We start from the raw sequence: 13792 nt of genomic DNA, 5'->3' as shown, positions 1-13792 counted from the left end.
CAGTAGTAGATTTTTGTAAAAAGCTTTTATAATTGTAAAGGACAATGTTTTATCAACTGATTGCAATAATGTAAATTTGTTTTAACTATTAAATGAACCAAAAATATGACTTATTTTATCTTTATGAAAATATTGGACACAGTGTGTTGTCAAGCTTATGAGATGCGATGCAAGTGTAAGCCACTGTGACACTATTGTTCTTTTTTTTTATTTTATTTTTTTTAATAAATATCTAATGATAATGTCAATGAGGGATTTTTAATCACTGCTATGTTGAAATTGTAACTAATATTGATACTGTTGTTGATAATATTCATTTTTGTTTCACTACTTTTTGTCATGTCTGTGATTATGTTTTGTTTTAGTCATGTTCGGATTTGGTTTTGGACTTTTTGTGCACTTTTATTTGTCACCATAGCAACCATTAGTTTCACCTGGTTCACATTGTCATGTCACGCACCTGTTCACGGTTAGAGTCACACACCTGTTTTCACTGATCATGTCACTATATAAGCTTTTCTGTTTCTGTTGTTCATCCTGGCGACATCACATTCACTCCTGCCACTCTGTTCACGCTCATGATCCATGCTGTTCTTTTTCATGTCCTGTTCTCATGCCAAGTAAGTTTTTGTTATTGTTCATAGTTTTTTTGCCTTTGTGCTAGTGTTTTGTTTTCATAGTCTAGTTTTGTACTTCCGCCATTGTGCGCGCCTTTTGTTTTCATAGTCAAGTTTTTTTCCTCCGCTGTGAGCGCTTTTTGTTTATCCCCTTTTTGAGCCTTTTTGAGTTAATATATTAAACATGTCCTCACCTGCACGTCGTGTCCAGTCAAGTTGCTTTGCACCTCGGAAAAACAATCCACGCCAAGGACCAAGTCGTGACACTTTTGGTTTGTTCTGTGTCGTGTTTGTGTCTCCTCTCAATTGCTCTGTTTATTGCAGTTCTGAGTGTTGCAGGGTCGGGTTTGGTTTTGGAATTGGATCGCATTGTTATGTTATTGCTGTGTATTGTTTTGTTGGATTGATTAATTTAAAAAAAAAAAAAAAAAAAAAAGTTTTTTTTTTTAAATAAAAAAATCGATTTTTTAAAAATGAGAATTGATTCTGAATTGCAGAACGTGAGAATCGCAATTCGAATTCGAATCAATTTTTTCCCACACCCCTAATGGAAATCTAAGAGAACCTGTTGTGAATGAGGATGCTGTGGACCGGGATTTTTTTTAATTTTTTTTTACACATTTTTAGTAGAAAAAAACATTTTTTCCAACATATTAAATTTTAGACGATTTCTCTTCTTAGTTATTATTTCTCCGGCTGTAGAAAAGACCCGCTCACAGGGCACAGAGGAGCCGTCAGTGCGACAAAGTTCGCGTATCAGTCAGGTGACCGAAACAGCTCATGATCGGTCACGTGACTTTCTAAAAGCGGTACGCGCACCGACACAGGGTTTTGCTCTATGAGCTCGACGCATGCGCCGATCATCGGTGTTGCCGGACCCATCACTATTTGCACCTGTGCTGATTGGAGGAGCGGCAGCCGATCCAGAGGGCGCTTAAAGTTAGCTGACACGTCATCTTTAAACACTGTCATGTGTGACTGGGTTACACTTTAATTGCTATTGCGACATCCAGTGGACACATTTACGACAGCAGTTTTTCATGAAAAAATGCATCCATCCATCCATTTTCTACTGCCTGTCCCTTTTGAGGTCGCGGGGGGTGCTGGAGCCTATCTCAGCTGCATTCGGGCGGAAAATGCAGTTTATTTAATATTTAGCAAACTGATCTTGCGAGCCCAATTAAACCTGTTGGTGGGCCTGATATGGCCCGTGGACGTACGTTTGACACCTCTGGTGTAGGTATCACAACAGATATGTGCCACCCAGTTTTTCAGGGACCAAAAGTAATTGGACAAATTACCAATCATAAATTACATTTTCCCTTTTAAACACTATGTTGCAAATCGTTTGCGGTCCATTACGGCCTGTAGTCTGGAATGCAAAGAAGTAACTAGACACCAGGTTTTATCTCTGCTGATGCTCTGTCAGGCTTCTGCTGCAATGGTCTTCTGCAAATCGTTTGCAGTCCATTTACAGCCTATAGTCTGGAATGCAAAGATGTAACTAGACACTCTGTTTCATCTCTGCTGATGCTCTGTCAGACTTCTGCTGCAACGGTCTTCTGTTCTTGCTTGTTCTTGGGACATTTCCTCTTCAATTTGGTATTCAGCAAGTGAAATGATGCTCAATTAGATGTCGGTCTGGTTAGCATTCCACTGCTTTGCCTTAAAAAACTCTGTGGTATTTTCTTCACATGCGCCAGGTCATTTTCCATCTAGACTTTGAAGCACCATCTTATGAGTTCTGAAACATTTGGCTGAATATGAGAAGATAATATTGCCCGAAACATTTCAGAATTCAGTCTGCTGCTTTTGTCAGCAGTCACTTCATAAATACATATAGTACATGGGAACCAATTCCAGTGGCAGCCATAAATGCCCACGCCATGACACTACCACCACCATGCTTCACATGCAAACAAGTACATTTTTGTCTTATCTGACCATCGGCTATTGTTTCAGAACTGTTAAGTGTTTTTTAGATGTTTAGCAAGCTCTAATATGGCCTTCCTGTTTTTTAGGCTCACAAATGCATTAAATGGTGTGGTGAACCCTCTGTGTTCACTCTGGTGTGTTCGCTTGACTGTTGACTCTGATAGACATACTTGATCTGACCAACTGTTGTGCAGAATTTTTCTTCACCAGGGAATAATTATTTGCTCGTCAACTGCAGTTGTTTTCCGTGTTCTTCCAGTGTTTTTTGTGTTACTGAGTTCACTGGTGTCATTGTTCTTTTAAAAAAAGTTCCAAACAGTTATTTGGTCACACAATGTTTTTGCTATCTCTCTGATGGGTTTGTTTTGATTTGTTTTGCCAATGACTGCTTGCTTGACAGCGAAAGCTCTTCGGATTTCATATTGAGAGTTGACAGCAACATATTCCAATTGTAAATAGCACACTTCAAATTAAACCTAGACCTATCATCTGCTCCTTGTACATGTGATACAGAGGTAAAAACACACCTAGCCATGGAATAGCTGAGCAGCCAATTGTCTCATTACTGTTCATCTGATTTGGGTGTAAATACACTCAAATTAAAGCTGACAGTAAGCAGTGAAAGCATATCTCATTTGTTTAATTTAAAATCCACTTGGTGGTATATAAAACCAAAAATATTTTTAAAAAATGTTGTCTATTTCCCAATATTTGTGGAACTGACTATATGTTGCAATTTACTAGTTCAATACATCACTATTGCTACAGCTTTCCGAATTGATAAATTAAGAGTTTATTCCGATTATAAAAAAATTGCAGTAAGAATAACTTAAAAACTTTGTATTATGTGACTTTAATATCTTACCACACGAGTTTCCTTCAACATCGTCAAGGAGATTGGCTGTGGAATTAGCGGTCCCCAATCTGGTAGGCACCTTGATTAAGAAAAGTTAATACTGCAAGACAAATACTGTTCTTTTATAAGAAGCTTCGTTGATGTGTATTACAAAACTTGAGACCTAGGCCTACTGACAGGACAGGTACGTGGATAAATAGATCTCAAAGTTTAGAAAACAAACATTTCATTCTGGTATATCAGCCATATAGATAGTATACAGTACAAGTACAGTGCGCCAATATGAGAGGTTTATGTAAGTTACAACAAGGATACGAATGGTGCTTTAGAAGCATTCTCCTTTTTGACTTTCTTCTTTTGGTCTTCTCAGAGAAGGTTTTGGCAATTTCAAACAGCTTCTTTCTTGTGGCTGAAAAAAACCCAGACAAAAAATTTGGTTAAATCATCTTAAAAGGCATCAAATGACCATTAAGGCCACTACATATGTAAATATCTATTTAAAAGCTGTATACGTACATTTGCCCATATGTTTGAGTTTGTCTCTAAACAGTGCATCGTCTGACACAGCCTCCAATGAAGGTGCAGATAATGGTTCTCCTGCAGAAAAGACAACACTAACACACTGTAATCCTACTGTATATACTATAGATATGCAGGCTAGAATACACAGCAACAGATGTTTTTGTCAGAAGTTTACATACACATCATGGGAATAAATATATCAATTCTGGGTCATACATTATTTCTTTGAACTGTTTTTTTATTGTGGTGTCCAAGCTGTTTTGTAACAAGGCAGCATACAGAAAAATTTAACAATGCGTAGGTGGGGAGATATGCTAAACTAATTGAACAAAACTTACACATTTCAGATTTGTGTTATATGTGACAGAGCAAATTAGTGTAATATATCAAATTAATGAATTTATAAAATTTTTAGAATATGCAGTCTAAAGAAACAAGCTGCAGGCTATAAATGAACACTGGACCGCACTTTGGACAGCCCTGGATGGAATAATGATACAACATACATTTTCAATTATTTTTTTAAACAAGGGTGTGAATGGACCTATAGTTATCAAACCATTTAGTTATTTACCAATGTGTAAAACTACATTTTTATTGGGAATATAAAACAATCAACCAACTTGGCACATGAAGACAAATTACGTTAAAAAGGCTATTAGCTTTGCTGTCTTGTTAAGTACAGCAATACAATTTAAAAAGAGCGTCAGACTCAGTGTGGCTCTGTCTGGATCGCTGCACGAATGTATCAAAGCATTAATTTAGCGTTGAAATGAGGCACTGATAGTTACTTCTTTTTTCAGTCTTCTTATTACTGTGTACGCTGGCACCGGTGCCCTTAAGAAACACAGTTTCAGTACCCATTCCTATTCAGGACACGCTGTTTTGAAACAAATGTTGGTAATTCCTCTAAACTACAAGTATAAAAGCAAGAAAATGTATCTTCTTTGTATCCAAAAAATATCGAATCATGAAGTTTGTGCATTGTTGCACTCCTAATATTTATGTAATAAATATTTTTAGCAACTTTATTTAGGGTTACGGGAAGCAGCGGTTACTTTTTACATGTTATCTATCATCCAATTTTGATACAAAAAGTTAGTTTAAGTGTAAAAGCTATATTGTAAATACAATATATAAATACGACACATACATAAAAAAACAACTGTTTCTACCTAATCAGGATGTGCTAAGGCATCGTGGCACATATTGAACCCAAGGGTTTCTGCAGGTATCAACAAGTGTAGTTTAATGCTTTTTAATGCAAATTATAACACATTTTTAATGCCCATGTCCTACTGCAGATACAACTTATATATAGTCAAAAGCTTACAATAGTCAGTATTAGGGTTGTACAGGATACCGGTTCAAACAAGGTACAGCGGTACGGAAAAATTAAAAACTGCACTATACTGCCTTTTGAAAATACCGGTACTTTTTAGCATCCAAATGCTGCCGTGCGGCGGTGACATACTGAGGAGAGACGCATGTTGAGTGTGTCAGCGCTCACACACACTAGAGCGCATACAAAAAGAAACAGTGTGGAGAGAAAGATGGCAAACAACTGCATTTGTACTAGTTAATAAAGAGGGTGGATAAGACACATTATGGGGGTGTTTGAGCTTCGAAACTAATGGTAAAGCTGACGCTTAAAACACAGAAGCTCCGCGCTGTTTTAAATCATGCCTCGCCTCAGTGGCAATACATTTAAACTAAGGTAAACATTTAAATAACAAGCATTCAGATCTGCACAGAGTTTAAAGAGTGGCAGGTAATGTTAACTAGCTTCCCTGCTGTGCCCATATAGATACGTAGATGCGCATACAGCTGGTTGGCTTGTGGCCAAATATTAGCGCAGTCAAAACCGCCAGTAGCGTAAACTATTGCAAGAAAAAAGTCAGAATTTTGTAACAAGTTCCCACAATTTAATTTGTGTTTAATCTTAAAATAATGCGTGCTTTACCTGTTACATGTCTTTTCTGTGTACTTTTAGCCTTAGTATGGTTTTTAGTATTCATACTAACTATTGTATTTCTCATAAAGCACAGACCAAAATCAGCAACCATAAATGTAATAATTTAATACAATGTCAATAAAGCTTTCTATTATATTTTAAACTAATCCTACATTCTGGCAGGCTATGTGTAATATGTAAAATTGTAAATTGCTCGAGCGCAACAGGAAGCTTATGTTTAGTGTATCATGTGTATATATATATATATATATATATATATACAAAACCCAAAACCAGTGAAGTTGGCACATTGTGTAAATCATAAGAAAAAAAACAGAATACAATGATTTGCAAATCCTTTTTAACCTATATTCAATTGAATATACTGCAAAGACAAGATACTTAACGTTCGAACTGAGAAACTTTGTTATTTTTTGCCAATATAAGCTCATTTGGAATTTGATGCCTGCAACATGTTTCAAAAGGGTGAGGGTCACCATTTTGTGAACAAATGCGTGAGCAAATTATCGAACAGTTTAAGAACAACATTTCTCAACTAGCTATTGCAAGAAATTTAGGGATTTCACCATCTACGGTCTGTAATATCAAAAGGTTCAGAGAATCTGGAGAAATCACTACACTAAACAGCAAGGCCTTAACCTTCAATCCCTCAGGCGGTACTGCATCAAAAACCGACATCAGTATGTAAAGGATATCACCACATGGGCTCAGGAACACTTCAGAAAACCACTGTCAGTAACTACAGTTGGTCGCTACATCTGTAAGTGCAAGTTAAAACTCTACTATGCAAAGCAAAAGCCATTTATCAACAACCCCAGAAACCCCGCCGGCTTCGCTGGGCCCGAGCTCATCTAAGATGGACTGGTGCAAAGTGGAAAAGTATTCTGTGGTTTGACAAGTCTACATTCCAATTTTTTTTTGGAAACTGTGAACGTTGTGTCCTCCGGACTAAAGAGGAAAAGAACCGTCCGGACTATTATAGGCGCAAAAGCCAGCATCTGTGATGGTTTGGGGGTGTATCAGTGCCCAAGGCATGGGTAACTTACAAATCTGTGAAGGCACCATTAATGCTGAAAGGTACATACAGGTTTTGGATTAACATATGTTGCCATCCAAGCAACGTCTTTCTCATGGACGCCCCTGCTTATTTCAGCAAGACAATGCCAAGCCACATTCTATACGTGTTACAACAGCGTGGCTTCATAGTAAAAGAGTGCGGGTACTAAACTGGCCTGCCTGTAGTCTAGACCTGTCTCCCATTGAAAATGTGTGGCACAATATGAAGCCTAAAATACCACAACAGAGACCCCGGACTGTTGAACAACTTAAGCTGTACATCAAGCAAGAATTAGAAAGAATTCCACCTGAAAAGCTTCAAAAATTGGTCTCCTCAGTTCCCAAACGTTTACTGAGTGTGGTTAAAAGGAAAGGCCGTGTAAAAGTGGTAAAAATGCCCCTGTGCCGTTTGGCGCGTAACCGCAAACAACAGTCAGGACCCGTCCCCCCACCCGAAGGCGGAGGGATGCTACCCTCTCGTCCACTGGGTTGAACTCCAATGTGCAGGCTTTGAGCCGGGGGGGCAACAAGAATTGCTACCCCAGCCCGTCGCCTCTCACTGCTGGCAACGCCAGAGTGTAAGCGAGTCTAGCCCCTCTCGAGAGAATTGATTCCAGAACCCTTGCTGTGCGTCGGAGTGAGTCCGACTATATCTAGCCGGAACTTCTCCACCTTGCGCACTAGCTCAGGCTCCTTCCCACCCAGCGAGGTGACGTTCCACGTCCCAAGAGCTAGCTTATGTAGCTGAGGATCGGACCGCCAAGTGCCCTGCCATCGGCTGCCGCCCAGCTCACATTGCACCCGACCTCTATGGCCCCTGCTATGGGTGGTGAGCCCATTGGAGGGGGGGAAATTAAGTTTCTCATTTCGAAAATTACATATCTTGTCTTTGCAGTGTATTCAATTGAATATAAATTGAAAAGGATTTGCAAATCATTGTATTCTGTTATAATTTACGAATTACACCATGTGCCAACTTCACTGGTTTTGAACATACACACATTTATATTATATATATTATATACACACATAAATATATATATACATATACAAATATATATACACATATACAAATATATATTACACACACACACACACACACACGCACACACACACACACAAGATGACAATACAGCCTGTTGATCTCAGAGTCCAAAGACCCAATAACACAGTTTGGCAGAGAAATGTGTGTGACCTTCGTTCTTACCTGTGCAATTTTCCAAGCTCGATGATCCAAGCTTGGATTGTTTTGATTCGTACTTCAAGCGATCTAGCAGCAGAGAGCAGATGTTAGAATCGCTGATGTGATGAACCAACCGTTAACATCATTTCTATTGTACAAGGTGGATGTTACCCTTAAGAAAGGTGATCACCTTCAGTAGTTAACACTTCCAGTTAAGGGGTGTGAACAGGTATTCGTACTAAAAAAAATTTGGGTCGGCCCCTGTTTGGTATTACTAGAAACACACTTTTTTAAGCCGGAGAGACAGTGGACTGGACTATACTGATCACCAGTCCATCACAGGGCTGACAGCCTGACACTGAGGGTTAAACACTCCTCTTGCCTCAATGTGTTTTTCTGACCCACATACTACTAACCCAAACCTTGTATTCGTATAGTACAGCGGAACCCGTTCACATCAACAGCTCTCAGTTTGGCTGTTTCAGAACATCGACATAAGCGGTTGTTGACATAACCGAAAACAAACATTGCGTGCGCATTTACTTGTGACTTTCTGCCGAGACAATCCAGGGACAAAAAGTGATCCAGTGTTGAGGGTGCTTTTCTGTCGTCTCTTGGCATCCAAGATTGGCAGTTCAGCGCAGGGGTGCCAAACTCGTTTTAATTCAGGGCCACATCGCAGTTGTGGCTGCCTTTAAAGCGACTTGTAACAGTAAATATATATGAATATTAAATTGTATAATCACCTCATGGTATTATTATAAAATTGCCTATGCATTTGATTATTATATTTTTCAACGTACAGATTGATAGAAAACCAAGCAGATATTTAAGTATCCATTTTATTTCAACAAATTTTTTTTTGAATATATGTTAGTTAATATGATGGTTTTTTTGCATGATCAGATTTAACTTTAAAATACACAAAATGTTTGCAGTTCATGCAATTATTTTGTTAAAATTAAAAGAACGAATATGTTTAGTAAAATAGATTATGTGCTGTATTGATGCACATTAATCCCAAGCTTTTGCAGGCCACATCTGGCCCCCGGGTCTTGAGTTTGACACATATGGTTGAGCAGTTTCTGCTTAGACATACACACGGGCTTTGGCTGTGGAACACAAATTAAGGACAGCGGCCGCGGGTCACCTGCACCATGTGGAAACACCGAATTGCTCTGTTTACTGGTTCTCAGTTTGTAGTGGCGCAAAGCACTTAATGTGCCAATAATGTTACCAATACTACAAGACATCAACATATTTAAAAAATGACCCCTGTGGGGTTTCAAATGTTATACAAATACATGTAGTTGACCATGCATGTTGGTCAGCTTAAGCGGGCACCGTTTTTTTTTTTTAGTAAACAAGTAAAACATGAAGGACAGGGACTTGACATGAACTGGGTTGTTTTAAACCGGTTCCACAGTAATATGGTAATTTAGTGTAACTTCGGGTTAAAATGTATGTCATAGTTGCAAACTAAACTTAAATAAAAAAAACATCACCTAATTAACAAAATGTGTTCCTAAAACCATGAACAACATACAGAACAGCCTAGAACATGGGTGTCAAACTCTGGCCCACGGGCCAAATTTAGCCCTTGAGGCGATATCAAATTAACACTAGAGCTGGCCCTCATACTTGCCAACCCTCCCGGGAGACTCCCAAATTTCAGTGCCCCTCCCGAAAATCGTCACGTCCGCTTTTCATCCAGTCCAACGAGTGCTGGCCCAGTCACATAATATGTGCGGCTTCTGCACGCACACACAAGTGAACGTGCACTAACTCTTCCGGGACGCTACCACCAAACCCCCCCCCCCCCCCACACACACACACCTTGTAGCGTCCCGGAAGAGGTAGTGCTACAAAGGGTTCTGGGTATTTGTTCTGTTGTGTTTATGTTGTGTTACGGTGCAGATGTTCTCCCGAAATGTGTTTGTCATTCTTGTTTGGTGTGGGTTCCCAGTGTGGCGTATATTTCTAACAGTGTTAAAGTTGTTTATACGGACACCCTCAGTGTAACCTGTATCGCTGTTCATCAAGTATGCGTTGCATTCACGTGTGTGTGCGTACAGAAGCCGCACATATCTTGTGACTGGGCTGGCACGTTGTTAGAATGGATGAAAAGCGGACGTGACGACAGCTCGTAGAGGACGTTAAAGGCAGTGCCTTTAAGGCACGCCCCCAAGACTGTGGTCCGGGTGGACTACGAGATATAATGACTGATGAACACCTTCGTTCGATAATGAAGGTTGCCTCAGCTCAAAGCCTGAGCCCCGACATTAATGAACTAGCATCCAAAAAAAGATGCCAGGTATCTGGCATGGGCACATCAGATTAGATCAGTGAGTTGCAAACTGAGCAGTTTAAAGTCCTGAATGGTTGGTTCATTCATTGTTATTTTATTTTCAAATTTATTAGCCTGTGGAAAAAGTTAATGTTGATATTTACCTCAGAAGGCTGCAAATAGAAAAGAGGCATTCAATTTTTATTTAAATTGTATTTGATATGCCATTGATATTTTTTTATTATTATTATTATTATTATTTGAAACTCGATTTTGCATGTCACTATAAAGTTATATAAGCCTTGCTTGTTCAATATTCAATGCAAAACTTGTTTGGGTCCCTATTAAAAGGTTAATTTGTTCAACCTTGGCCCGTGGCTTTGTTCAGTTTTAAATTTTGGCCCACTCTGTATTTGAGTTTGACACCCCTGGCCTAGAATGTCCAGCCAGAAGTTGAGTGCCACAAAACTGTTGGCCGTAGCGCTCACTGACACTCACATGTCCAGTAATTAGCTTTTTAGAGCCTGAATGTATTTAGAATGTAGTTTTTGTCTTCTAGGTCGGCATTAAGGTTGGTGCATGTATCACATTTGTTTGTTGCATTACACATACAGTAGTGCAAATACCAGTTTGAGAAGAACCCCCCTTATTTACCTCCCCCATATTATACAACTGGTTCAGACACATGAGGTCTAATAAAATCATACCTCTCTCTAAGGCAACAAGAAAGTCCCTGTTTCGCTGCAACTCTCTCATGAACTCCTCATTCTGTAGGAATAGGGCAATGCGCTCATCTTCCAGATACTGCTTTAGCTTCTTGTCTTGCTCTGTAGCTCCTGCTGTGAGACTGAGGCCACCAGTGGTACTTGCAGCTCCAGACTGAGAACTTGACTGGCCCGTCCAGTTGTTGATTGCGACTGAAGATGAGGATGATGAACCAGGCTGGGAGAGATGGCCCCTAGTACTCTGCTATGGACACAACAGGATTTACAGTTAACACTCAAAATTGTTCGATCATTATAAGTAGTTAGTTTGAAACAGAACAGAAATAGTGATTTTTGTCATATCAGATGTTTTAAGCTATTTTTGTGTGTTGGTTTACAGCAAATTACTGGGAGTTTATAGAATTTGTAAACTAATACAATTTACAAGGGACAAGCGTTAGAAAATGGATGGATGGATGGATGGATGGATGAATCATTTTGACCGCAAATGTTTTGGGATCCCAGCAATTGTTAACGTCTACTCAAACATACACAAAATTCCCACTCATTCGATCCTTTTTCATAAAATGATTGTCTTTTTTGTTTGTGTGATTTTTTATTTTGTACTGCTTTGGATCTGATCAAGCCCTGTGACTGTCCTTTTCTCTTTTAAGTGTGAACGATGGAGAGGTCCTCGGGAGGTGATCTTGTGATCACTTCCTGAGGATCCTTGATGCCGAGGAATATTCATCCATCTTGCTATGGTCTGGATAGCCTGCTGATCCTGAGCCAGAGCGGGATGGATGGATATATATACAAGATCTGGGTATTTTTTCTAATAATGTTTATACTGTAAACCTTGAGTTGTTAAAGTTCAAGTGCACCTCTCTCCTCAAGTGTGCATGTGAGTGTGTATGAGTGGATGTGTGTTTGTATGAAGGGTTTGTGTGAGCAAAGTATGACTGTTAAATGTGATTTTAACTGTAAAATTCAATCAAATATATTTGCAAAAAAAAAAAAAAAAAAATGATTGTCTTCTTTTATTATTCAATGAATTAAACATGGGTACGAGTTGAAGAGCTGTAGTGTTGTTTTTGTTTAGATAGCAGTTTTACACACTATTGCTGTTTAGTTTACTACACCAGTGTTTTTCAACCACTGTGCCGCGGCACACTAGTGTGCTGTGAGATACAGTGTGGTGTGCCGTGGGAGATTGTCTAATTTCACCTATTTGGGTTAAAAATATTTTTTGCAAACCAGCAATTGTAGTCTGCAAATGATGTGTTGTTGTTGAGTGTCTGTGCTGCCTAGAGCTCGGCAGAGTAAGTAGGTGGCAGCCGGTGCTAATTGCTTTGTAGATGTCGGAAACAGTGGGAGGCAGTGTGCAGGTAAAATTGTGTCTAATGCTTAAACCAAAAATAAACAAAAGGTGAGTGCCCCTAACAAAAGACATTGAAGCTTAGGGAAGGCTATGCAGAACGAAACTAAAACTGAACTGGCTACAAAGTAAACAAAAACAGAATGCTGGACGACAGCAAAGACTTACTGTGGAGCAAAGACACAGTGTACAACCGAACATGACGTGACAATCAACAATGTCCCCACAAAGAAGAATAAAAAAAACTGAAATATTCTTGATTGCTAAAACAAAGTAGATGCGGGAAATATCGCTCAAAGGAAGACATGAACCTGCTACAGGAAAATACCAAAAAAAGAGAAAAAGCCACCAAAATAGGAGCGCAAGACAAGAACTAAAACACTACACACAGGAAAACAGCAAAAAACTCAAAATAAGTCAGGTTGTGATGTAAAAGGTGGTGACAGTACACCTACTTTGAGACAAAAGCTGTATTGATGCATGCTTGGTTATGCTTTAAAGTCATATCCAACAATTGCGACAACAACTTTTTACTGTTAACGGAGTGTCGTTTTTTAATGATTTCTGCTGGTGGTGTGCCTCCGGATTTTTTCAACGCAAAAAATGTGCCTTGGCTCTAAAAAGTTTGAAAAACTCTGTACTACACCACTGCCACACCATTGGTGTTGAAAAAGAAATAGACCATGTTTTATGAGGAAGAGAATCAATGCCAAATCATTTAGACAGCTGTATCAGCAAACTATAATACAGACGATATGTACAAAATGAGGTTTGCAGGGAGTGTACTTTGGACTTATATTAGTTATAAGTTAAATTTAAAGTACCAATGATTGTCACACACACACTAGGTGTGGCGAAATTATTCTCTGCATTTGACCCATCATCCTTGATCACCCCCTGGGAGGTGAGGGGAGCAATGAGCAGCAGCGGTGGCCCGGGAATCATTTTTGGTGATTTAACCTCCAATTTCAACCCTTGATGCCGAGTGCCAAGAACAGTACTTATTAGGTGTAACGATTATTTGACATTGTATAAAACAATCTGTAATAAAATCAGTCGCAGACAAATATAATGTTATTAGTCAGTAACTATGAAAGTTAATTTGTGTCTTTATTACGAAAGCTTTTTTTTGACACTGAATTTATGCAAGAGATTTTTTTGCGTTTTAATTTTGATTTTTTTTAAATCTGACAATTTCATTGAAAATTAATTCAATGTTTTAAAATTCAGTGTAAAAAATAAATCAGTGTATAGAAATTCAGTGTAAAAAAATGCTGTG

The 13792-nt window shown here is 38.9% G+C and overlaps 1 protein-coding gene across 3 annotated transcripts in view; it reads right to left on the bottom strand.

The window, feature by feature from the left end:
- The window catches only part of cuedc1b (CUE domain containing 1b), a 40949-nt gene that overhangs the window by 16663 nt on the left and 10494 nt on the right, over positions 1 to 13792 (bottom strand). For 2 of the 3 annotated variants that reach the window (XM_062067876.1, XM_062067874.1), the window contains exons 5-9: positions 11139 to 11400; positions 8169 to 8231; positions 3925 to 4005; positions 3724 to 3817; positions 3418 to 3476 (exon numbers count right to left, since the gene is read on the bottom strand). In XM_062067876.1, coding sequence (XP_061923860.1) covers positions 3418 to 3476; positions 3724 to 3817; positions 3925 to 4005; positions 8169 to 8231; positions 11139 to 11400 — 559 coding nt within the window. The remainder of the gene's footprint in view (positions 1 to 3417; positions 3477 to 3723; positions 3818 to 3924; positions 4006 to 8168; positions 8232 to 11138; positions 11401 to 13792) is intronic. The other variant, XM_062067875.1, reaches the window with a different exon arrangement.

This window comes from Entelurus aequoreus, linkage group LG13 (genome assembly GCF_033978785.1).
Source record: "Entelurus aequoreus isolate RoL-2023_Sb linkage group LG13, RoL_Eaeq_v1.1, whole genome shotgun sequence".
Classification (NCBI taxonomy): Eukaryota; Metazoa; Chordata; class Actinopteri; order Syngnathiformes; family Syngnathidae; genus Entelurus; species Entelurus aequoreus.
Note: the sequence above shows the minus strand (reverse complement) of the source record. Positions and strands in the feature narration are given on the sequence as shown.